The 25,865-nt window shown below is 38.8% G+C and overlaps 1 protein-coding gene across 3 annotated transcripts in view; it reads left to right on the top strand.

The window, feature by feature from the left end:
* The window catches only part of LOC149112321 (furin-like), an 88,741-nt gene that overhangs the window by 47,912 nt on the left and 14,964 nt on the right, over positions 1 to 25,865 (top strand). Inside the window, exons 12-16 of one of the 3 annotated variants that reach the window (XM_089290146.1) lie at positions 805 to 1,133; positions 1,963 to 2,106; positions 8,344 to 8,487; positions 10,247 to 10,291; positions 10,873 to 10,995. In XM_089290146.1, the coding sequence (XP_089146272.1) occupies positions 805 to 1,133; positions 1,963 to 2,106; positions 8,344 to 8,487; positions 10,247 to 10,291; positions 10,873 to 10,995 (785 nt within the window). The remainder of the gene's footprint in view (positions 1 to 804; positions 1,134 to 1,962; positions 2,107 to 8,343; positions 8,488 to 10,246; positions 10,292 to 10,872; positions 10,996 to 25,865) is intronic. The other 2 variants (XM_089290148.1, XM_089290147.1) reach the window with 2 other exon arrangements.

The raw sequence follows: 25,865 nt of genomic DNA, 5'->3' as shown, positions 1-25,865 counted from the left end.
CCTTTTGGGCTAAACAAAAGACAAGAATTTCATTCAAAAAATTGCATCCACTATAATTAATTTTAGTTAATTTTAGTGGACTTTGGGCAATGGGTTGCGATTTTCTTGAGGTACATTTTTAACTCTGATTTTTTTTTTTTTTTTTTTTTTTTTAACTAGTCGTTGTGTACGCACTAAATAAATAATGGTGGTCCTTAATTGTGGTCGTTTCAGTGCTCAGGGCCCCCTTTGGGTATTCTGTTATTTTTATACTAACTGGGTCATTCAAAGGCTCCCGGTTGGGAAATTATTACTTATTGTTTAGCGGTCCTTCTTGGGGATTTTGTTATGATACCGATATGTTTAGTGATTCAGAGGCCCCTATTGGGGAACCTGTTGCGCTGAGGCAATTACATAACTTTTGTCACTAATTGTACCCACTTTAACTTGCTGTAGCTGATTTACGTTTTTGTACACCTATTGTTTTTTTTCCATCTGTTACGTAACCTGTTTATCATTTATTGTTGTGAAAATCGTATTTAAGTTGTGAGTTGTTTACGCACTTTTTGTAACTGACGAAGGTCGAGAGACCGAAACATTTTATTATAAAGTTTTACAATACTTTTACTTTTTAAACCAAACGTTGTCCATTTTCGGTCTCTTTTTAACCAGTTTTTATTATTCACCGAATCGGGACTGTGAATCCTCGTGATCCTTTTGGTTTGCATCTTTGTTGCCTCAGTCAGGAAGCACTTTTAACCGTCTATATTTATTTATTTATTTAGTTAGTTAGTTATTTATTTATCATTTGTTTGTTTGTTTCAGTCTAATCCCATCAAAAGGAAAGTTGGAAGAAATGATTGACTTGAATAACTGGAGTGATTTCTGTGATAACACTAATGGTGCTATTAATTACTTAGAACATGTTGAGGTCAGTGTTAATTTGACCTACAAACTGCGTGGCGAACTTTTGATTAAGCTTATATCACCGCAAGGAACTGTGTCCAACCTTACACACTATAGGATGTCTGACAGCTCCTTCGGAGCTAAAGACCTAAATTGGGTTCTTATGTCCTTACATCACTGGGGAGAGAACGCCATTGGCCGATGGAGATTGACACTGGAGAACGCAAAACTGGATCATGATAACACAGGTTAGTTATGCCTATATGTTATTTTCAAGAATGAGCAGGGCATTGTTATTTTTGTTTGTTTGCATTGTGTGTGGTGTGAACATCACATCATATCACACATCACATCACATCATATATCGTATATCATATATCATATATCATATATCTCATATCTCATATCTCATATCTCATATATCATATATCATATATCATATATCATATTATATCATATTATATCATATCATATCATATCATTATATTACCACGAGTATTTTATTGGAAAATATACCACTCATAAAATTCATATGAAACCACATCTGGCACTCGGTGGCTTATTTTCCATATCGTTACTAGTGAAGATATTGTTGACTTCACTGATAGCATGTTTGACCGTTAAACTGTACTTAGATTTGTTGGTGTGTGATCGAAACATCTTCAGATCCACCTTGAAAGTCTTCGGCAGTCTTCGGTTATCTTCAGAAATCTTCATTAATCTTCAGAAAATTTCGGAAAATGTTGGGAAACGTTCAACTGGCCTTTAGACAATTTTTGGGGAATCTCTGGAAATCTTCGGAAAGTGGACGGACATCTTCAGAAAATCTTCAAAACGTCGTTTTCAGTATGTTTATATAATAATCAAAATAATACATGGTTGCTTATAGATGTGGAATATCTCTTCTCGTGTTCCATTTTACATCACACTCGTTCGATGCATTCACTCGTGAGATACTGAGCTGAAGACTCGAAGAGATATTTCATATCTACGCGCGCCCCTGTATTATCCTCTATACATTTCTTTCTAGTTGTATTTTTCTTTATTTGGAGCTTGACGCTGCATTTTGTTTAAAAGGAACACTTTTCAACTGGACACTAATTTTACATGGGACAACCGAGAACCCACTCGATAGTAATCCTCATGTCCCTATACCAGTCACTCTACATACAGCAGGGAAGACATCTAATGCCAAAACACCTCCACCACCAACAAAAACAAGTAAGATTGCCATTTCTCTCTTTGTCTCTTTGGATAATTTTGTGACTAAATGCATTTTAATGTGAAGTTTATATGAAATAGTTCATATATGAACTGCGGTTATAGATGAAAGTGAAGAACGATCATCGCAGTTAATTTTCCAATTTAAGCAATTGGAAAGAAGAAGCCTGAAAAAAAAAAAATCAGGGCTTCAACGGGATTCGAACCCGTGACCTCCGCGATACCGGTGCGGTGCTCTACCAACTGAGCTATGAAGCCACACATTGGAAAATTAACTGCGATGATCATTCTTCACTTTCATCTATAACCGCAGTTCATATATGAACTATTTCATATAAACTTCACATCATTTCACTCCTCACGGGAAGATATGAACTCAACTAATTGACCTCGCTCCCAATGTGTGGCTTCATAGCTCAGTTGGTAGAGCATCGCACCGGTATCGCGGAGGTCACGGGTTCGAATCCCGTTGAAGCCCTGATTTTTTTTTTTTTTTTTTTTTTTTTTTTTTTTTCAGGATTCCTCTTTCCAATTGCTTAAATTGGAAAATTAACTGCGATGATCATTCTTCACTTTCACTTTTAAATGCATTTTAATTATAATAAATACAACTCCGCCTTACAATATTCCAAGGGCACCTTCAATTCCTTTCCATTACAACATTTCTGCATTTTTAACTTGCCACGTTACTTTCTGCGAAAAAAATTGTTGAGTTCATGGTATAGTATGGTCTGCCCTGTAAAGCCTGCAGTACCGATCAGAAGAAACCTAACAGGGAACGCTTGACCGAACGCGTTCTGTTTCTGTTCCAAACGCGTTCCCGTTCCCGTTCTGTATCCATTCCGTATCTGTTCTGTATCCGTTCCGTATCCGTTCTGTATCCATTCAGTTCCCGTTCTGTATCCGTTCTGTGCTGTTCTGTTCCCGTTCTGTAAGCGTTCCATCGGTAAGCATTCTTGGAACTCGTTCAGAGGAACAAGGTTTCCGAGAACTGGTTTACAAGATTAGCGACACTCATTTTCATTTCATAAAATGTTAAAACTGTCCCCTTTATGCGAGAATACGGACAGTAAACTTAAATTTTCGTGGTGAAAATATGAGTCCAGTTACTCGGAAAATACGGGAAGATGGTATTGCAACTTCAAGGCCAGTTTATAGTAAGTGTTTTTCCGAAACGATACAAAGCGACCGGCAATCTGTGTGATTGCCCAAGGAAAGGAAGAAGTAAACCAGCTTGCCAAGCACTTTTAACGCCATCGATGAAAAAATGCAAGCAAAAGACGAACTTTCGGCTCTTGTATTTACACAAATACGTTTAGTGAGATTTAACATTGAAGTATCGGCGAAAACTGTTCGGCGAATGCGGCTGAAACTTGGCTGGAGGACGCGAGCGGTGCGAAGTACTGACAAAAAGCTGAAGCGAGCATTTTATGATACTTTTACTGGTGTTATTTTCACAGGCGAATTTTCAGACTGAACGTTATCTTCGCCGATCCCTCCGCAAATTTGGTGAACAACACCGTAATAAAGGTCAACTAAGACATCGATGTTTTGTTTTGTTTCTCTTCACGAGGAAACCTTTCAATCCCAGTCTAACTCGACTCATCCATCCATTTCCTTATTTGGACATAAGTTGAGCTTGTTGACAATAACAAAATGGCCGCGATGAACACGAAATGGACAAGAAGATGCAGGGAAGATGCTTGCTTAGTGCGTGGAAAAAGAAAAAAAAAAGACATAAGATGATTCGTTCTCTCATTCTCTCAAGATCGCCGGGCTGGACAAAAACTGAACAAACGTACTTAAAGTTACATTGTTTCCAAATCCTTGGTAAGCACTCTGATAGCACTTCTGAAGAACGTGTTCTCTTATAGTTTGCGTTAATTCTGGAGAACGCTTTTTTCCATTTTTGTGATTCGTAACCGTTCCGTATCCGTTCCATTTCTGTTCGGTATCCGTTCGGTATCCGTTCTGTATCCGTTCTGTACCTGTTCTTCACCCGTTCAGTTCACGTTCTCGTACCCGTTCTGTGTCCGTTCCGTTCCCGTTCGCAAACGCGTTCCCTGTTAGGTTTCTTCTGATCGATCCTGTAACGTTTGTTTTGAGTTACACATTCAGCACAGTGCACAAAAACTGTGAATTAAGTTAATTAGTTATTTATTTACATAATCACCTATGCTATTGATTCAAGAAGAAATGTCCACTAGGACCGAGCCATATCAAAAATATGTGGCACATGATGAAAAATCAAAATTTTTCGTATTCTTCCCAGAGATAGCCTGTGGTAAGCCTAGAAACGTGGTGGGATCTTTTTCTTGAAATAGTTTTTTAAACCCGCCAAAAACTCACAAATTCGTTACCACCCCATGTCTGGTCAAAAACAGGCAAAATTCAGTGACTCATACCCTATCATAAACTTCGCTCTGTGCAATCCGCATCACAATGACACTCCAGTTTGAGTCTGGGAATTTATTGTCTAGGGGTTTACAAGTCTTTTGAGGCCAATTATACTTCTGTGGGTTGATTTTCAAGGTCACGATGAGCTGCTTAAATCGCATTAAAGGAAGGAATCAAAATCCACAGAACAATATGATTGCAAGCTTTTCTTTTGCCTCAACGGGCAAATGTAACTCAATGGTCGAAGTATTTACCTCAACGGGCAGAGATTTTAACTTAACGATCAAATTTAACGCCTCAACGGGCGAAGAATACTGTGAATGATTTGCCTGTGGTACCGAAGTCGCTTTTGACATAAAGCAGGTTGGCTTCACACCTTCCTCTCTTTTCTCCCATAACCAGCAAGCTGCAGTCGGCAGTTAACTCCGAATGGAAGCATTTTTGCCACACACTTCACTGCTGCTGAATGCACTGAGAAAAACATGATCTCCATGAAGTAGGACTTGATCGATATCTTGGCACCTCCATTCGCGAATCGACAAAAATTGCTCACATAATAGAGCAGCCAAACACAAAAATCTCTTGTCTTCCTCGAGAGTCATCACTAAACCGTTCATGACCTTGATGAATACTTCCACAAGCAATTAAAGACAGCTATATTTAACCTCGTTTATCTGTCCTTGATTTCTAGCAGAGCGGGAGAGCTGTACACAGCTATTGCTCAAAATCGATCGATATTTTCACGTGCATTCACAAGCACCCCGGAATGCCCGGATATAAAAAACACATTCGACTGCGCATGTCTCCGATCTTATATCCGACAAATTTTGGCTTTTTCTCGCTATTGTAAAGAATAGGCTGCTGCCTCACTAGGGCTCGCCAGCAATTAATTGTTAGGATTAACTTATTATGTTATTTCCAATAAAGTGCTATGTTGTTGTTACTCTCTTGAACCATGAAATGGGCAGACATGTAACTTATTGTGTTGTACACTGAGTTGTATTATTTCAGAGGTATGTCTATAATGTTGCAAAAAAATTTCAGTAAATGTTGTAAAAAAAACTAATAATAAAGAAAGAAATCGTTAAAATGTGTAATTTGCCGCGCGGTCATTATGCGTGAAACCTATCACGTAGGAAAAAACTGCGTCGTAGGGTCTCAAATTCGACTATTCGGATATTCTGAATGTCAAATGAGGATTAGATAATAACCCTCAAATTGCCATTGCAATTTATTATGCTAAACAAAACAATGGAGTTCAGTTCCATATTCAAAATTCATTTCCACCCATCCTCACCCTCTCCTCGCCCAACAACACGCAAGGAAATTTACAAAACATAAAATTCATTACGACTGACCTGATTACACAAACAGGACAAAATAAGTGACTTCAAATATTGGACGTTTCTATCTGATATTTGGGAAAGAGTATCCCAGCAAGACTGGTGCGGTTAGAACTGCAAATTTGTGTATGTGTGCGTCAGAGCTAGCTGAGAAATTATGAAGTACATATATACCGTGCCCATGCATGTTCTCTAATTGAATAAATCAGTCGTGTTCTGGAAGCTTAAATATCTGAACTATGGATCTGAAAATTTGACAATACACCTTTTTAGCAATTTGTTAAGTGTATCCATGCATAATTGTTAAATGATTGGCAATGGCATCTCGCGTTCGTGCAAATCCGCGTCAAAGAATATTTTTTCTCTTTTACTGAGTGATGGCGTAGCTTTAGAGAGTTCTAGAAGTGATCAGGTTATGTAAATTAGCAGTCAGTTGGTCGATCGTCCGTCAACAACCATTGTGTACAAAATGGCTGCTAAAGATGTGTAAAGATAACGATCATGTGTGCCTTCTGTTTGGTAGCCAAAATGTTTGATAAAGATCATTTTTACTTCTTTATTACCTATGGTGCTCACTAGAGCGGCTCTGCCTTGCAGAACACCGCTATAAATAGTTACACAAATACGATATAAAACAACTTAAATGAAACAATGAATTGCTAATCAAATAATTAGATAATTTGTGCAGGTCCAATTTCAGACCATTTATTTTAAATGAGAAAGTGTCCCTTTATCACTGGTATGAAAACTACAATTTTGTCTCTGGTTTAGATCAATAAACCAATAAAAGTTTAGTTTTGTAGAAAATCGACTAAAGTCACATTACACTGCATGATATTTTTGGGGCAGCTCGCATTTGAAAATTGGTAACTGTGCTTGGGCTACCTATCAACGCGGTCTCAGCACAGGAGAAAGCGGGCACGGGTACCAACTTTAAATTTATCCGAGTTGTTTCCAAAATCGTGTTGTGCAGCAAACGGGCCCATGATAGAAAAGGATTTGAGTATAGCTAAAGAAAAATCAATCAAGGAATATAAATCGATACTTACATGTACTTACATCTGGTGGCGCATTAAGAGCAAAGAATTCAAAAGGTCATCGCGTCACACTTTTTAAAATGGGCAATATAGGTATTGATATTTTGTAAGTAAGAGCACGATCTCAGAGTCTAACTTGAAGTTATTCCATTACTTACTGATAAGAAACTTATAATTTACCAAAGCAAAACAATGCGGGGGAATGTAGCGTACTAGTGCTGATGTAAGACAGCGTCTCTAGGTAGCATATTGTCATGTCTTAGAGAACCTTGTCGAGCTTTCATATAACCATTTTCTTTTTCTCCCAGCCAAATGTACCCTAGGTGTCAGTAGCTTTCCTCAGATCTCTCAGCACGCCTTCGTGAATCGTCGGTCGACTGTATATCAGGGAGGTTAAGTAAATCACTACGACTGGTGCTTCTACGGCTGCCGTGACTGAAAAGGTCTGGGGAGAGTACGTCTCGGTGGTCTGCCAAATTTTAAGTTTAACAAAGCCCGGGAACAAAGCGAAATACAAAGATGAAAGAAACATCGGCTATTAAAGGAGTTTAAAATCTCTTTTATGTAGTTTCTCAAAGCCTAATGGCTTCGCTCAAACGACGATGGCCGTTATTCGCCTTCCCAGGACGAAAAGATTATTTCTGAGCGAAAGCAAATGCCATAAACTTCGTGCCATAACAATTTGATGGATGAAATATATAATTCCAGAGACAAATATCTCAAAGAATATCGAGTGAAGAACACAAATATATCAATGTTCAAAGAAGCAAAATAGCATCGTATAGTTATCCAGATATAAAACATCTTCACTAAACCCTCAAAGCAAACTTAACCGAAGAAAAACAACCTCGTGCTCAACACGAATATTTCACTTGACTCACTTCGCCATTCAGGATACGGATTTACAAGCTTATGAGAGGCAACCTTGCCACAATCTTTTACTTAAGTTGACTTTAAACGATATAGTATCCAATGGAATTCTTAAAATGCCGAAATGTCCGTTGAACAGGACCAGAGAAGCGAAATAAACCCAACGTAGGAGCCACTACAGCAAAACATCCCGACTCACGTTGTCAGATTTCACGCTACGGCTGGATGCAACCAACGTACATGCGCAGTGTCCCATTTTGGGGAAAATTTACCTTCGGTGGCCGTATCAGCGCCAGCCGTAGCGATTTGCTTAAAGTCCCTATTAACGGGCAATAAAGGCGGAAGCACGGAAAAGCAATTTTCTGAGACGTGCAATGTTCATATGTGCGCCAGAGAATTCTCGTGCACTCGGACTAAGCACTACACAGATTAAATCAATTCCACTGAATCAAACTTCTCAGTCTAAGTTTTTTGGAACAATTTGCATTCGATTTTTCCAACCTCCCGATTTTATTTGGACCATTTCCCGTTCTCTGGGTGGTTCAAAAAGACGGGATTCTGCTGTATTTATTGTAATTCTTTTTTCCCAGGTTGTACGGACAAGGTAGATTATTGCGCTAACTGGGTTAGAAAGGGATACTGCAATCAACGTAGATTCCTAACTTCCATGAAAGAGAAATGTATGAAGAGCTGTAACTTCTGCGGAGATGGAGGCAGAGGAGACCGCAGTGTCTGTGAGTTATTTAACAAATAAAGAAGCCTAAGCCGTGTATTACACTGTGATAAAACACGAAGGGCATTTGAGAACACGATGAAAATGTAGGAAACACGAGCCGCAGGCGAGTGTTTTCTTTATCTCTCGAGTGTTCTTAAATGTCCGGAGTGTTTTCTCAGAGTGTAATTCACGGCTTAAGCTTCTTCATTTACTTTATGACACAGATGTAATGTGGCGAAAAACAATAAAATACGCATTTTGTATGTTTTATTTCACAAATAAAGAAGCCTAAGCCGTGTATTACACTGATAAAACTCGACGATAATTTGAGGACACGAGGGAAATGTAGAAAACACGAGCCGCAGGTGAGTGTTTTCTACATTTCTCTAGTGTTCTCGAATGTCCGGAGTATTTTATCAGTGCAATACACGGCTTAAGCTTCTTTATTTGCGAAATAAAACAAGGGTTTTTGACCAATCAGAGCGCGCGCAAGGTCCTATCTATACTATAATTTCTGATAAAACATGGGTTTTTGACCAATCAGAACGCGCAGGGTCCTATCTATATTATCGCGGAGCTCCGGTGGCCTGAAGGGCCGCCAAGCGGAGCCCTATACCCATTTGGGAAAGAAAAGGAAACCCATGAATTGATTTTCTTATGGTTATCATGGCTAGCGGTATTGCTCGTGGGCACGTACGCACGACGGATTCGCGCAAGCTGGTGGCCATATACACTCCAATTAATAGGTTGACAGACATACACCCTTGGCTTATAGCGTCCTTCTTTGGTATTGGACATCGATGTTATAGTCAATTGACAACTGTCAAAACAAGGTATCTGCTGACCAGTATCACATGACCACATCGCGGGCTTAAGTCTAGAGCTGATTGAGGTCACATGCTTTTTTGAAGTTGACTGCTGACAAAAAGCTGGTTTTCGATTGGATCGCGGGCTCATGTCAGCTTAATTTGTTGAAAACAGGGCGGGATTGTTCGGAAGCCGGTTAACGCTAACCCAGGATTAAAAGTAACCGAGTTATAACTTTTTCTTCTATACAAATGTTTTTTGCTGCTTTGTTTTGTGTACATGGTGATTATTAAAACTCAAAACAGAAGCCCAAACAATATACATAAAACCTTACCGCAAAGTTACAAAATTAAAATTAAAATTCTACCTTTTCCTGGGTTAGCTTTATCGGGCTCTGAGCAACCCGGCCCAGGAGCTACGCTTTTAGGCTGGCCTAAATCTATATATTAAAGAACTTCAGAAAACACAACCGACCTTTCTCGAATTACGCGCGCAACTGGTCGCACGGGCTGCTCAAACATATCTAACGTGACTCACCAGTGAGTCGAACTGCTGTTGAACTAGAGTTGGAATGGAATTTCAGCCCAAGCTTGGAAATGCACAATGATTTTGTTTCCAATGAACAAGATGATGGCTGTGAAGGAGAAAAGGTTCATCCCGGGTTAAAATTTTCCATGTAATCACGACGAAATTCAAGTCCCCTTCCCATGTTCAAATTCATCAGGTAATCGCGACAAAATTTTACAATAATATTGTAGTCCCTTTATCGGGCTGAAATTTCAGTTCAGAAAAGAATTCGCTATGAAAACACCCTCTAACAAATGGGCTTAAATTTCAGTCCCGTTTGAAGTTCCTTATGTAATCACCCGTTGAATAATGATTAATTTACTGTCTTTTCGGGGATTATCTTATTTGATTGAAAACACCAAAAATGGTGACTTTCTTTAATAACTTATGTTTTTAATACCCAGTGTGCGAGAGAGGATTCAAAAGGAACGAAACCGACCAATGCGTAGGTACGTTAGAACGATAGAGAAAGTAAAGCTAGCCCTTTCTATTTCCCGACGCAAACTAACTTAAGTATTTAGTGTGTTGTAACCTTCCATATTGTATAAACAATGGGATTAGGATTCAGACATATCTTTGATCGTGAAGTGATATTTGATGAGGTCAAAGTTTGAGCAAAACTCAAGTAAACTTACCTTGAAAAAATAAATTCTTAAAATTTCTCCCTCTACATTTTTTTATGAAACTTTACGTTTTGACGAAAAAAATTGTGCTTACCGAATTGCCGTTCGAAACTTGCAGCTGTAAAATTCGCGTAACAGCGAAAGTCCTTGTTATATTCTCCTCAGTTATTAAATTTATCCAGTAGTTTTTCTAAACCGTTCTTTGAAACTTCGGAGAAGCAAGATAACGTTGCCATTTTGTAAACGAACTCCAGCCATTGCACACTTATGGCTAATAGTGTATGATAGTTAAGCGAATCAGATTGCAGCATTTGCATTAGATGGTAGGATTCTAGTTGTTGGCCAATTAAATCTGGCAAATCGTGTTTCTAATAGTATCTACGCCTAATTGTTTATTCTCCATACAGACATAAACGAATGCGATACACAAAAAACACGCTGTAGCAATGGATGTAAAAATACCCAAGGAAGTTATTACTGCACATGTCCAAATGGTTTCCAGTTGAAGCTCGACCAAAGGACTTGCGAGGGTAAGTTATTTCAACTTGAACACAAAAATACTTACAACGAATGGGTTAAGCTTCATGTTCTGTCTACTCGTTAACTCACAGTAACACACACACTGTTTTTTTGCATTTATTCTTCATAGAGACTTGAATGAATGCGATAGAAGAAGCGGTGTCTGTCGTCACAGATTTTAATGCGCCAATACCAAGATACTGTGTCTCTCGGCCAATACCCATGGCAATTGTTATTGCCGCCAGTGCTTAATTAACGTATAGATTGCATTTTTCCAGGGTTTCCACCCTTAAAAAACGCCATGAATCTCTCTCTTCGATATCGCACTATTTATCCATTGAAATGTTGCAAATCACCTTTCCAATAGGATGTGTACCTATCGTAATATATAGAATGTTGTTACTAATGAAAATAATCCAGCATGTACATGTATGTGAGGTAAACTGCGAGCGATTTTATAGTTTCAGCCCGAAATAGGATTACATCAGCAGATTGAGGTGTAAGATGGTGTGATGATGAAAATAGAGCCGTGATTTCAGGGATTTCTGGGGAGCCACCAAAAATGTTGATCACATAACAGAACTGTCTTCTGCGCTTTTTGATGGTATTTCTTGTTCTTTCTTATTGAGAAAGACAAGACATTGTTATTAATCATCATATTCTTTCTTACTTAACATGGGGACTCCCGCACAAAAGAAGTTTACAATTTTTTCTTTTGTTGTGGGGTATGACTGAAATGTAGTGGTTACAAAATACGCAGTCCCCAAATCCCTACCAAATGAAATCTCACAAAAATACCAAAATAGTATACATATGTAAAAAGTTTTAAAGATTTGTTTTCTAACTTGATCCCCAAAGATAGTTAGCCATCTTCATTTTTGTATGGAGTCTCCTCCTGCTGAAAGGGTTTGCACCATATCTCAAAGTATAAGTATAAGCAAAATCACACTGGCATGAACGATAAATATGATATTTTGTTGCTGATCATGAATACTTGCATAGGCTTCTGATAATAATTTTGTTATTCCATTCCAAAGTGATTTATTCTTTTTCTCGACTGAGATCGTGGACTACAGGAGCTGTCATTGGGTACCATTCATTAATCTTGCTCTGATTAAATTATACCAAGAATTATAAGTAAGCTATGAGTAAGTTATATTATGTACGTGTATTTTGTCTGCACTACACAACCAAACGCACTCAAAGATTATGAGGCATAAGTGCATTTGTCAGAAAAAGCCAGCATATCCAAGATATGTTTTGATTGACACATTAATTAAAGATAATTTACAGCAAAATGGATGAACAATACATTAATATCCTACATGCACCAAAGCTGAACATGGGGTTATAAGGCAATCATTTAAACAACAGATTGAAATAATTTGTAAATTAGAGAACACTATTTGTACAACACTAGGGAACAAATTAACCTTTTTCGACGTTGCGAATGGCAAGGCTGTCGGTAGAATGTCACAAATTTCTCAACTCTTTCTTACTACAAAAATACTAATCCTACAACTTTGCTTAAGATCCAGTTCTCCATTTCGTGTTGGCAAAATATTAATTTATGCCATGCCCAATGCAGGTTATCACAAAATTGATTTAAGAGCAACATAAACCAAGAACAATAAATATCATTTTTAAGCCAAAAAAGCAATTATTTAACTAAACCATGACATGATGAGTAAATTATCTCTAGGAAAAAATGATTAATTTAACAGACATTTTAAATAAAATTTTAAATAAAAGAATCTATCATTGGTGGGATCAGCAAAGCTAAAATTATAATCTGATCCCACCAATGATAGCAATTGTAACTGCCGAAACTCAAGCATGTGCCTCATGGACGGAAAATGCAACGACCAAAACCTGATTTACCAAGCCGAAGTCACGACACCAACTTCAAGAGAGACATACATTGGTCTTTGCGATACATCTTTCAAGTTGAGATACAGAAACCATGTATGGTCATTTAAGAACGAGCGGTATAAGCATGCTACGGAATTAATTGGAGCCTAAAGGATAAGAGTATTTTGAACAACATCAAATGGCGGAAGGTAAAACAGGCCCGATCATATTCCAATGTAAGCAAGAGATGTAATTTATGTTCATGGGAAAAATATTTTATTATCTGCAAACCCGAAATGACAACACTGAACAACAGAAACGAACTGATATCCAATTGCAGACATTCTAAGAAATTCCCGTTAAAAACCGTACACGCTTAGCTTTACAAATCATATCTCTGCATGTCACGCCACTAGGCATTGTTCTGTATTTTCAAATTTTGTACGTATATCTTCTTATGTATCCGTTATTTTAGGCAGTTGCCTGATGATTGCTTCGCAAGGAGCATGAAACTCTGAGTAGCAATAAATGTCTTCGACCAAATAATCCAACTCTGCAAATCTATATATATATATATATATATATATATATATGTGTGTGTGTGTGTGTGTGTGTGTGTGTGTGTGTGTGTGTGTGTGTGTGTGTGTATGTATGTGTGTATGTGTGTGTGTATGTATGTATGTGTATATGTATGTATGTATGTATGTATGTATATATATTGAAAATAGAAAAAACTACACTTTCATCCCGACAAGCCTGTTTCGTGATCGCTGACTTTTCAGGGGATTTTACTGATAAGAATATTCAAAACCATCGGTTAAATACTATAAAAGTTACATACTTACTGTTGCACAAAATGTAAATGTTTAAATGTTTAGCTGTTACGTAGTAACGCTTTGTTTCTGTGGCGGCAAGACGATACAAGTTCGTTACGTTTGTTAAGTGATGATAGATCAGGTCGACAGATGATTAAAAATTTCTCTTTGAGACAGAGATTGCATCTTTTACTTGAGCTCAAACCCTCCATAAAGCTCATACTCAATAACTCTGCTACATGTAGTGCTGTTACTGGAAATTGTTTTAAGTGAAACTCTTGAAACAGCTCTGTCAAGATTGTTTCTAGCAGTTAAAACAGGATAACAGAATACACACGTAGTACACAGCAAAGGCCAGAGATACACGCACATTGGTTATTAGTTAGGATTTGGTGAGCTTCTGTGCTAGGTATGGTGGGAAATAATGGACTATCAAAAATGAAGGTTCCCAAGACATTTTGACAGCACTGAGCATCGCGCAGAATTCTATTGTCTTTCGCGACATATACTTGCAGTGCTCATTTTTTCAATGCGCGGAATAATAATTACAAATATTAGCTGTCGGAATTCCGACTGCTCTCGTCAATGAATCGGCGGCTGTCAATCAAACGGTCTGATGTGTGAAGTAAATCCCAAGGTGTAATAAGCTAACAAAAGCGCTCTAATTTAAAGGCGGCCTGCGCTCTTCACAAAGACTTTTGTCAACAAAGTCGTGTGCAGCGACATTCTCACTTTTTTTGTTGACATGTCACACTCGAAATGGTTTGAGCGCGGGAGCCAAAAGTTCTCCCACAAAAAATTCTTCTTCCAAAGCGTTGCCAAATTGAAAGAACGGTGCGCATAAAACTTTCTTCTACTTTATCGTTGTCCTCTTTTACTCGACCGGTCAAAGCAGTTCACCAGACGTAGTCTTTTACTCGATCGGTTTACGTAGTCTGTCGTTGATCGAGGACTGAAAAAACAACACAGGTCTTTATCTATTCGAAAGATGAAGGGGAAAATAAATGACATTTCTGTTTGAAATCCAGAGCCGAACAAAAAAGCAAAGGCACGCAGCGCGTCTTACGCCTGAGTGAGCATTGTGGTCCATTGCATGTGTGAGATAATTATTCAAAATTGGAACCGTTTTAATTGATCAAAACATTTAAAAGGCCCAGGTTCGAGTATTCAGTTATTAGAATCCTCTTTGGAGTAACATGTCAAAGCGTACGAGACAGCTCGGCTTTTACGCATCACTATTTGATGACGTTTATGATCGTGGCCTCAGTTATAGGTACCGACCCAAGCAAAAGCCCGTTGTTATGGGTATTTATGAAGTTGAGCGCATAGTCTCTCAACGAAATCAAGGGGGCAAGGCAGAGTATTTTATTCAGTGGAAGAATTATCCTTTAACTGAAAACACATGGGAGCCTCTTGACAACGCGCCACTGCCAGAGAGCCTCGCCGTTTATTTGAAGATAAAACATTGGGTCGTAGCCTTTCAGTGGAGTGGACATGTGCAAGAAAGCGGGATTGACCGGGGATTCAATGAGCTCTAAAAAGAGCTCCCGATCAACGCGCTGCATTTCTTGCACAGATGACATGCTGAAAATTCGTTTATTGCAACTCGCGCAAAGCGTTACTTTAAATACGATGGTTAAGTGATACATTTTATCACCTCTCAATTTCAATGCCTTATAGCGTCGGCGTGTGTCCTATTGTTTGTGGAGGCGGAGCTCGGTATATATTAATATTCTGCCGGGAAATTCAAAAGAGTTTCGCTCTATTGTTCTTCTAGTCTCCGAGGCGAACGAAGGCTGAAGGATCGTTACGAGTGTTCGAAAGTTGGCAGAACGACCACTTCGAAACATCATTTTCCGTTAAAACTTGGCATAAAGCTTCCTTTAACAACATACATTCAAAGCCGTAGGAGTAAAATTCTTCCTCCAAATATTTCCTCATATAATATTTTCCCTCAAATGGACCAAATTTAGGAAAAGAAAACGACTAAATCCACTTTTCGTAACATTTCAAAAAATGTCTCCTTTATTCCATCAATGTCTCATCTACAAAAGCCATATGATAACCACTACGAAACACAAGTATGAAGCACGTAAACTCTAAACAAGTATGCGTAGTCGGCCATTTTCTGGTCATTTTCTTTGTTGTTTAGCCATCGGCAGCCTAATTAATAATTAAATTTCGCGCGCACTCTACATTTAAGTCCCGGATATGTCGCGGCATTCTGCGCGATGGAGGAATTAATATATAAATTTACAAAAGAAGGAGAAGTTCTTGCCCTGTCCAGTTCTCTGTCATAAAAATATCATTTACACACATTTATTACAAATGGTTTGTATCAGGAGCCATAATCGGGGACGGAGACCGTAAGCGCGCGCCATTTCTAGTATTGGGGTTGTCCCCATAATATGGGACAATAATTCTATTTTTAGAACAAATTGCGCCATCGCCTGAGGCACACGCGCGTACATGCTGCGAGGATTTTTGCGGATGTCGCGCGGGAAAATGGAGTCCAAAATTCCCGAAATTTTTCATGTTTTCGGCCCACAACTCAACCCGTTTACGTCTGTTGGAATTTTGCATAAGTATTTTCGTCGTAAGCTGCTCCAGTTTGAGTGAAGTAAGACAGTGTCGAATTTAGGTATGTTCCGCTAAGCTTAGATATATATCGCTGACCAAGTTGAGTTCCGACGGATGGTTCTTTTACATGAGCTGTACATGACTCCACTCTAAGTTTCACATATGTTGAAGATTAACAGCTTTTCCAAAACACAGCAAAAAACTAGTTGGGTATATGTGGATATAGCAGCGTTTCAGGACATCAAAGTTTCCCTCCTATTGCCACAGGCTTGCGAGGATTTCGCCAGAGTCTATCTCGACCGAAAAGTAAAGCAAAAAAAATAATTGCAAGTTTGAGTTTCGCCTGAATTGTAAGCAACGCTTGATGTTTTATCAAGGCCCAATAAACGACAATAAAGTTTATGTCTGTAGATGCTGCTCAGTTTTGTTTGTGTAAAAATCCAATAAATTGTCTGTTGTCGATGAATAAGAGCGCCCGTCGATGTGTGTTTTGTACAGTCAGTAAAACATGACATTGGACTTCCCCCTTTTTGTGAAAACGTACATCGGACTCATGTAATATCTCTAGTTTTTAAATATGTTTAAGGTTGATAAATGTTTGAGAACATATTAAAAGCTTAGCTGAAAATATGTGAATACAGCAGAAATAATCAGCAAAATTACGATGACGCTTTCTTTAATCAACTCGAATAACGATTTTGATTTTTTTTGGTTGAGTTATCAAAACTCCTTGTTTGTTTTATTTTCGCCTTGTAAAATTTCACTATGTTAAAGAAACACACATGATATTAGTAGCCTTTTGGCGTTGGTGAAAATTGTTGCAGCATCTCGGCACAAAAGACCTTGAAATAAATCTTTGTCAAGGTTTGTTGACAATTGAAAACACCGACTCGGACTTGAAAGAGCACGCGCTGCACTATGCAAATGAGCTACTGAATGTACGCGTCAGACTTTCCTTTCAAAAACTTTTGCAAACTCGCCAAACAAACAGAAACCATAAGAAACTATCAAAAACAGGGTTTGGTTATGATTAAGCATTTTTTGGGGAACTCACATATCAACTCGATACCAGAGTAAAGAGTTTTCTTACATAACTTTTCTTCACAGAACAAACGCAAAAACTTACACGTACAACTAGCGCGAGCAGATATTATTCATTCACAGCGCCAAAAAAAAAAAAACTCACCTTTTCCTTTAGCTCAGAGCATAAAACTACATATAAGAGTCCTGGTTCTTATTCCCTGCCTTATTCCCTGCCATCGCTGTGACAACATCCACGCGAGAGCCCCCGACACGTGCGTGGATCCGCGCGGATATATGACGTCAGGATGGCGCAATTTGTTCTAAAAATAGAAAAATTGTCCCATATCATAGGTGCGCGCGGATCCCAAGACTTACGGTCTCCGTCCCTGATTATGGCTCCTGTTTGTATTTAAAACCGATATAATGCACACTCTGATTGGCTAATTCTAGTTCATTATTTACATTTGCATGGTATACGTCGGTAAAATCATAAAAACATTACGTGCAACTAAAATAAAAAATACAAAATAAAAAGAAATGCCTAATTCATAATAATTTAAAAATACTTAACACTAGAACGAATCTAATTCGTTACTTGAAAATTATTCTCCCATAATGCCCATGGGCCAATTATGGGCACGCTGAAAGGTCCAAACACAAAGTAAAAGGAATCGAAATTAAGAAAACTATTGCTTTTTCCTGAAAATTGTAGCAACTAAAAACAATGATTGAACACTCTGAGAGCGCATTCTATCACCCTGACGAGATAAAATGTAAGGAGAATAGAGAATTCACAAAGTTATATCACAAATGAATTGGTACCGGACAGGACAAAGGAAACAGCCAGGAAGAAACTGAAACTTTCTTCAACGAGAAAGTATGCATGCACAATAAAGACAACAGTCAGTGACATTCGTTTGATGAGTTGGTTAATAAAAAAAAATACTGTGAAGAAGAGAGCAGAGAGAGAGAGAGAGAGTGGGGAGGTGAGGGCGCTTTCACCAACTAAATTGTGTATATATGTATGTAAAAGTTATTTTTATTACCGAGAAATGGTCAGAGCAGGAACTTCTACTATTGCACTGTTCAATTTACCGAGTTAATTAGTACCATCTCACTTGTTAGGAACATTTCCATATTAAGTGTATATACCGCATTGGGGAATAACCTCTTATTAAGAAAATAGGGTCCATGTACCCCCAACCAAAAGCAATGGCACAAATAAAATGAAATAGCAAATCAAAATCAAAGTAGAGCTTTATTTGCAGACAGGATTGCCATGCATAATCGTCCACTTGACATTTTGGACTATATAAGCATTTCACCAAACCGAACTAATTGGACAAACAACAAAATAACACACAAGATGCATATCACTACATCTAAGCTCGAGTATCAACAACAAATCCCTTCTCAATGAAAGGTGACCAAATAAAAAAGAGGATAAAGAAAATTCGTTTAAGCTTGCAGTGTTAAAGTTTAATAATTATTCACGCTTAAATTTGAATATTACTGAGAGTATGTATTTTTGCCGACGGCTTAATTTAGCTTTGCAGTCATTTTATTGGCGGTAGCGTTACCAGTCTTCAACCAAATTAACCTCGGAATTCACCCAAGCATTTCGCCAAACCGAATTAATTGAACTAACAAAAACGAGGAAATCTCCATACTTTGTAATCACAATATGCAAATATTCACATAGGAAAAAAAGTAAATTTAGCAAATCCTGTTCGCTTCGGCTTAAAATGGTTTGACCTTTGTTGGTTTTCAACAACAGAAGAAGAAATTTTAGCAGTCTACGAAGCGGCAGTGCTAACTAACTCAGAGAAAACTTCAAAACTCGCCCGGCCGTGTTTACAAATACGGTTTTGGTTAAGCTTATTTTTAGACGTGAGGTTATAAGTTTAAGTTTACGACGAAAATCGACAGAAAACTTAATTTGTTTACAACTTACAGCAACCTCCAAAGCGACCACGTGTTATTGTTTAGAGACGAGCGAAATTAAAACGATGCAATTTTTAAAATCTCTTACAGCATGGCTTCAAATAAGGAAGACTTTTAATGAATTCCAATTGAAAATAAGCTTATATCGCCGAGGCAACTTGTTAATTTTCATAGCAAACGCAACAACAAAAGTCACTTACTGCAAGTTGGCAATTCAGTTTGGCCAGTGTAAATCTTCCAGGCAGAAACTTGCAGCAAAAGTTGTGAAGACTGAACTGAAGTAATATTTTCGATAGATCAACGAATCAACCACTTCTTTCCGCTGCGTTTACTGTTTTGTAATTTCTCTAAAACACTCGAGCACGTTTGATTTCTCTTGTTCTTCACCTGACCAAATCATGTGACCTTTGAATTTTCTTGCACGGCTGCACAGCATCACGTTCGCGCGAATTTTGAACTTGGCCATGGGGAGTTCTGCAGTCTTCTGAATCAATTTGTCGGGTACTTTCGCCTCTTTTCTATTGCCCTCGTTAGCTTTGGTTCACGGTATTATTCGGTATTATTTCACCTCCTTTCTCTAGCCCTTGACTCGCTATAATTTACGGCATTGTTCAGTACTGTTTCGCCTCTCCAGCGCTGGCCCGCTCAGTCTTTTTCACGATCTTCTTCGCTTCTTCTTTGCCTGTTAATTCTTGCTTTCTGTTTTTTGCTTCAGTGCAACCCTTTCTTAAAAACATTAGATCAACCTCCGCTATCGCTTTTCTTTAAAAACCCCTCCAAGAAAAATGGCATTCTTCCGCTACAAACCGAGGGTGCATGTCTCTGCCAACCTATTAGCTGGAGTATGGCCGCCATCTTGCGCGACTCCGTCGTCGTCGCCGTCATGCGTACGCGCCCACGAGCAATACCGCTAGCCATGATAACCATGGGAAAATCAACTCATGGGTTTCCCTTTCTTCCCTATATGGGTATGGGGCTCCGCTTGCGCTATTAATACTGTGGCAAAAAAAACAACAACAACAACAGAAAAAAACCCAAAAAAACGAAACAAAACGTGAACCAATGCGATGAGAATAATTGTAGTCCTGAATGTGTCAGTTTCATCAGAAGCATATCACCTAGAAGCGTTTAATTTCCCTTATCTGTTTAAACTATGCTGCCGATTATTCCCGACCAATGAAAATCACTCGTCTAATTTTTGCCCATATAAGGAATTTCTGCATAGCGCGCTTTTCGCGAACTCCTCGCATGAATCTCTTGCAAAACTAACCTGTTCAAAATGGCGTCTAAGCGAAGAAGTTCTCTGGCATGATGATAAAGAAGATTTGTGTCAAGGGAAAAGCATTAAGAGAGGAGGTTATACTTGAAAGAGTTTCTGGTGAGTTGGCAGAAACATTCAAGGTTTAACTGGACTCTTGTGCCGGCGAGTTCGGATCGGTAAAACATTGTAGCAGTCTGTCCGTAGTATAAATAAAGAGATCAAGTGAGAGAGTTTTTGATTTATTCAGTCAACAGGCGAAGTTCTTTCGCGACAAATACGCGGTACTTCAGGTTAGGTAGTATGAATTTGTAAGGGAGGTATGAAAAAGTGAGAAAGTTAGGAAGATTGTTCAGGCATGGTAGTGAATATGTAAATGCAGGGTAAATGAGATGATTTCTCAGTTTAGTGGACCAGTTAGTATCCAAAGCAGGATCCAAAACCCTTGAACATCGGCCAAACAAACGGATGGCATACGTACTACAACAAGAAATTAACAAGAAAACATTCATTAAGATATAAAGGGAACAAGCCCAGCCACAAAATTATTCACTTATCGTGATAAAACAAGGGTATAAATCGCACAATCATGGCGCGAACGTATGACAAATCAAGGGAAAAGCCACAATTTCACGTCCCATTTTCTTAAAGTTCGACTATCACGCAAAAATAATCCACAATACTGATCACTGTTATCCAGCAAACGAAAGCGCGTGTGCTAAACAAACGTTTTCAGCATAGCATGATTTCCATTGACTAGTTTTGATGCAAAAAATGCTTACCTGCAATTGAGACTTGGCAAATAACTGGCCTAGATATTACACTGGCAGCTCCTAGAAAAGGCTCGTTTGATTCTCATGATGAGTGCAGAAATCGGGCCAGAAACAACAACAACCTCTCAACTCGCGACGAAATGTGTCCGCCATTGCTATCAGCCTGTAGATAGTCCGCTCGTATATGACATATCCACGCGAGAGCCCTTGCTCCATATTAGGAAGTTAAATTTGATTGGTTCGGAATAGTCGGCAGCATTGAACCAGGGTTAAACGCTTCTAGGTGATATGCTTCTGGTTTCGTAAATAGATTCCATGTTGCCGCACGAATGCCAATAGGGAGTTTAAGCAAATCACTACGGCTGGTGCTACTACGGCTGCAGTGACTGAAAAGGTCTGGGGAGAGTACGTCTCGGTGGTCTGCCAAAAGCGAAATACAAAGATGAAAGAAACATCGGCTTAGGAGTTTAAAATCTCTTTTATTTAGTTTCTCACAGCCAAATGGCTTCGCTCAAAGGACGATGGCCGTTAGTCTCCTTTCTAGGACGAACAGATTATTTCTGAGCGAAAGTGGATGCCATGCACTTTGTACCATAACAATTTGAAGGATGAAATATATAATTTCAAAGACAAATATGTCAAAGAATATCGAGTGAAGAACACAAATATATTGTAACGCGCGCGGGCGACAACAACTTCCAGTCAAGGAGTCCAACAGCCAACGGTTTAATTACTCGACTCTCAACGTTTAGCTTACTTGTACATGGCAAGTCTACTAACACACACAGGCTACTCCATAACGTGCGTCCCTTATATACGCTGTATTACGAGTACATTGCGCATTCCGTACTCGCCATATAACCGTCTCTTAGTCTTAGAACTCTTGCGAGTATACATTCAAATACAACCGTTATACATCTTAGCACGCGCATCATAGCTCGTGTAATCACTATATCAGTTTCATTACAATATCAATACTCAAAGAAGCAAAATAGCACCGTATAGTTATCCAGATATAAAACATCTTCACTAAACCCTCAAAGCAGACTTAACCGAAGAAAAACAACCTCGTGCTCAACACGAATATTTCACTCGACTCACTTCGCCATTCCAACACCTTTGCCAAAACTTTCGTAAATTCAGGATACGGATTTACAAGCTTATGAGAGGCAACCTTGACACAATCTTGGACTTAAATTGACTTTAAAAGATATAGTATCCAATGGAATTCTTAAAATGCCGAGATGTCCGTTAAAAAGGGCCAGAGAAGCGAAATAAACCCGACGTAGTAGCCACTACGGCAAAAGATCCCGACTCACGTAGCCAGATCTCACGCTATGGCTGGATGCAACCGACGTACATGCGCAGTGTCTCATTTTGGGGGAAATTAACTTCCGGCAGCCGTATCAGTACCAGCCGTAGCGATTTGCTTAAAGTCCCTAATCTCTGTTGGCTACGCTACTCACTATCTATTCTGTTGTATACGGAGAGCATAGCGTAGCAGTGCGCGTTTGTTGACAAAATGACGGCTACTTCTTTACGTTTTCGAAATGTCTGTGAAGAGGATTTAAACTACGTTTTGAACGAATAGTCTAGTAGATTCATACTGAAACAATTAGGCTATTTCCTCCCGATTTCTATGCGTGATAGTTGACTCGGGCCGCGCCCTCTTCAACTATCGCGCGATAGAAATCTCGAGCTCATAATCTTATTGTTTAATAGCGGAGGCCCATACCCATATAGGAAAGAAAAGGAAACCCGTGAATTAATTTTCTCATGATTATCATGGCTAGCGGTATTGCTCGTGGGCGCGAACGAACGACGACGACGATGGAGTCGTGCAAGATGGCGGCCACAATAATAATAATAATAATAATAATAATAAGTAATCGTAATTGGACCGAGTGGTGTACAATTCAGGGAGAAATCGCGCGAGTAATTTCAGAATCGGACGAGCGAGAAGCGCGAGGCCGATTTAAAATTACGAGTACGATTACTCCCTGAATTGTACGACACGAGGTCCAATTACTAATTAATCGTATCTACAACAAATAGCAGAATTAAAAATGTCTTTTGAGAACTTCTTTGAAACGAAAACGTCTGTAAAGCTATTCATAAGTTTTGAAAACTGTAGGAATCAGGGCGAACGAAGCCATTGAAGCGCGCGTAATTGACGTGCGAATGACGTGGGTATCCAATTACAGGTATCCAATTACGGAAAGCTCAAATTGGATACCTGTTATTGGACACCCACGTGATCGCGCGCCGATTACGTGACAAATAGGCGCGCGGAGAACCAATCACGACCGAGAATTTTGCTATAGATACGATGATGATGATGATGATGATGATAACAACAATTTAATAACGTCTAGAGCGCTATTTACATTTACTGATCAACAGCGCTTTACAACTTAAAATACTACAATAAAATTCAAATTTGTATAACTAATTACATGTATATTAATAAAATAGAATATTTATAATAATGATAAACCTAATAACCGTGAATATCAAGCAAGATACGTTTGAAAATCTGTACGAAATAAACAAGTTTTCAGCTTACATTTAACAAATGGTAAATGCCATAGCGTGCACTATTGAGTTATGGATGTACGCGGGAGGTTGCTAAGCACGAAAGAAGCGTAAGAGTCGCACGAGGCGATAGCCGAGTGCGACTCTAGCTTCTTGAGTGCTTAGCAAACCTCTCAAGTGATAAACATTTTCTCTTTAGGAGGTTCTAACATCAAACTTTGATTTGATCTAAGGTTATATATAGATCTAGGCATAATGTTAATTAATTCTATGATATACTTGGGCGCCAATCCATGATAGCTTTAATTTTTAAAATTAAGGTCTTAAAATGAGCACGATGTTGTAATGGTAACCAATGAAGTTGATAAAGCGCGGCAGTAATATGCGAGTACTTTCGTAAGTTCAGTACAAGTCTAGCAGCAGCATTCTGCACACAATTTAACTATTTGCGACTTAGGCAGGCCATATAAAAGGCCATTACATTATTCTAAACGGCTAGTGATAAAAGCATGAATAGGCGTTGACCGCTGCCCAAGAGCTGGTTTTCTATTGGATCGCGAGCTCATGTTAGGTTAACTTGTTGTTAACGGGACCGGGTTGTTCAGAAGCCAGTTAACGCTAACCCAGGATTAGAAGTTAACAGAAGTATAAATATTTCTTGTATACGAATGTTTTTCAGTACATGTACTTTTGTTTTGTGTATTTTGAGATTATTCAAACTAAAACAGAAGGCCAAACAATATACAGAAAACCTCACTGCAATGTTACAAAACTAAAATCAAAATTCTTGCTTATCCTGGATTATCTTAACCGGGCTTTAAACAACCCAGCCGAGGAGATCCGCTTTTAGGCTCGGCTAAATCTATATATTAGATCACAGAGACGTCAAAATGTGGTAAGAACTAAAAAGTGGCACACGAAGCGATAGTTCAGTGACATTAGCAATTTGACGTAATCTATTTTATAGGATTTGACTGGTTCAGAGAAATCACGCCACTTTCAAACTTTGACCGAGCGTTACTTGTCGTCCAACAGAAATCTTACAGCAAATACAGAATCGAACTGCGAAATCTACAAGTCAAAAAAAAATGCTGGAAAAGTCAAGTGAGATTTTGTCATGAGAGCACCCCTGTGAGTCGAAAAAACCTGGACGTTGCCTTCGATATTGCAGGAGTTGAAAAAGCAGCTCAGAAATCTTGCGATTGCAGTCAAAGTTGACACGCTAGAGGCTATTCGATTCGAGCGAATGATAGGAGCGTTAGTGGGGTCGTGACGGTAGAAATTTGTGTTCTCTGTGGTTGATTATTCTCAAGTCCATTTGAGATAGTGTCTGAGACACTTTCTAGCTTTTCTAGCAATCCAGCGGTCCCGGGTTCGAGTCCCGCTTTGACCACTACCTGGATTTCTTTCACGGTAGCCCCGAGCTCAAATCCTCTTCCGCGCTTGTAAATGGCCAACTGGTTTTCCTCCTGCCAGTTGGGATTCTTAACAATGTTATGTTCAATTTTGGTTACCTGTTTCAGTTGTTTGCTCGGCCTATAAAGATTGTCTATTTTTATGCATTTATTTTTTGAGACTGAGAACAGTTGAATTTTTTAAATAAACCAATCTCATAAACATTTTGCTTATTAGGCCACAACTTTCCGCCATTTTATAAAAATAGAAGGAAACTGTTCGTAATAATGACATCACCTATGCGTCTGTCCTGTAATAGATTATAGGCTAGAACCAATCAAAATGCGAGAATAATTTGACTTATTATGAGAAAGTTATTACTACACATGTATAGTCAGCTTTGAGTTTTCGCAGGACCAACTGGTTACTTGCCAAGTATCATATCAAAGCACAGGTAGCCCAAGCTCGCAAATGAGCGTCCCCGTGCATACAACAGGTTACGCAACAGTGGAAATATAGGAATTTGTATGGGGAAAACGCGGGTTATATTCTTAAGGCAAAAAAATGCGAAAGAGTATGAATGAAGACAAACCTACCTTGCTTCAGGTGGGTGTTTTCATGGTGCCCGTGAAGTTTCTAGGCTTATTTATGGCAATTTAGGTGATTTCAATCCTTTGTTAAGTTTGGGCGCTAGGTGGTGTCAGCCG

Source organism: Orbicella faveolata, unplaced genomic scaffold, assembly GCF_042242905.1.
Source record: "Orbicella faveolata isolate gen_17 unplaced genomic scaffold, um_ofav_v1 contig_2, whole genome shotgun sequence".
Classification (NCBI taxonomy): domain Eukaryota; kingdom Metazoa; phylum Cnidaria; class Anthozoa; order Scleractinia; family Merulinidae; genus Orbicella; species Orbicella faveolata.
This window is presented reverse-complemented; position numbering and strand designations above follow the sequence as displayed.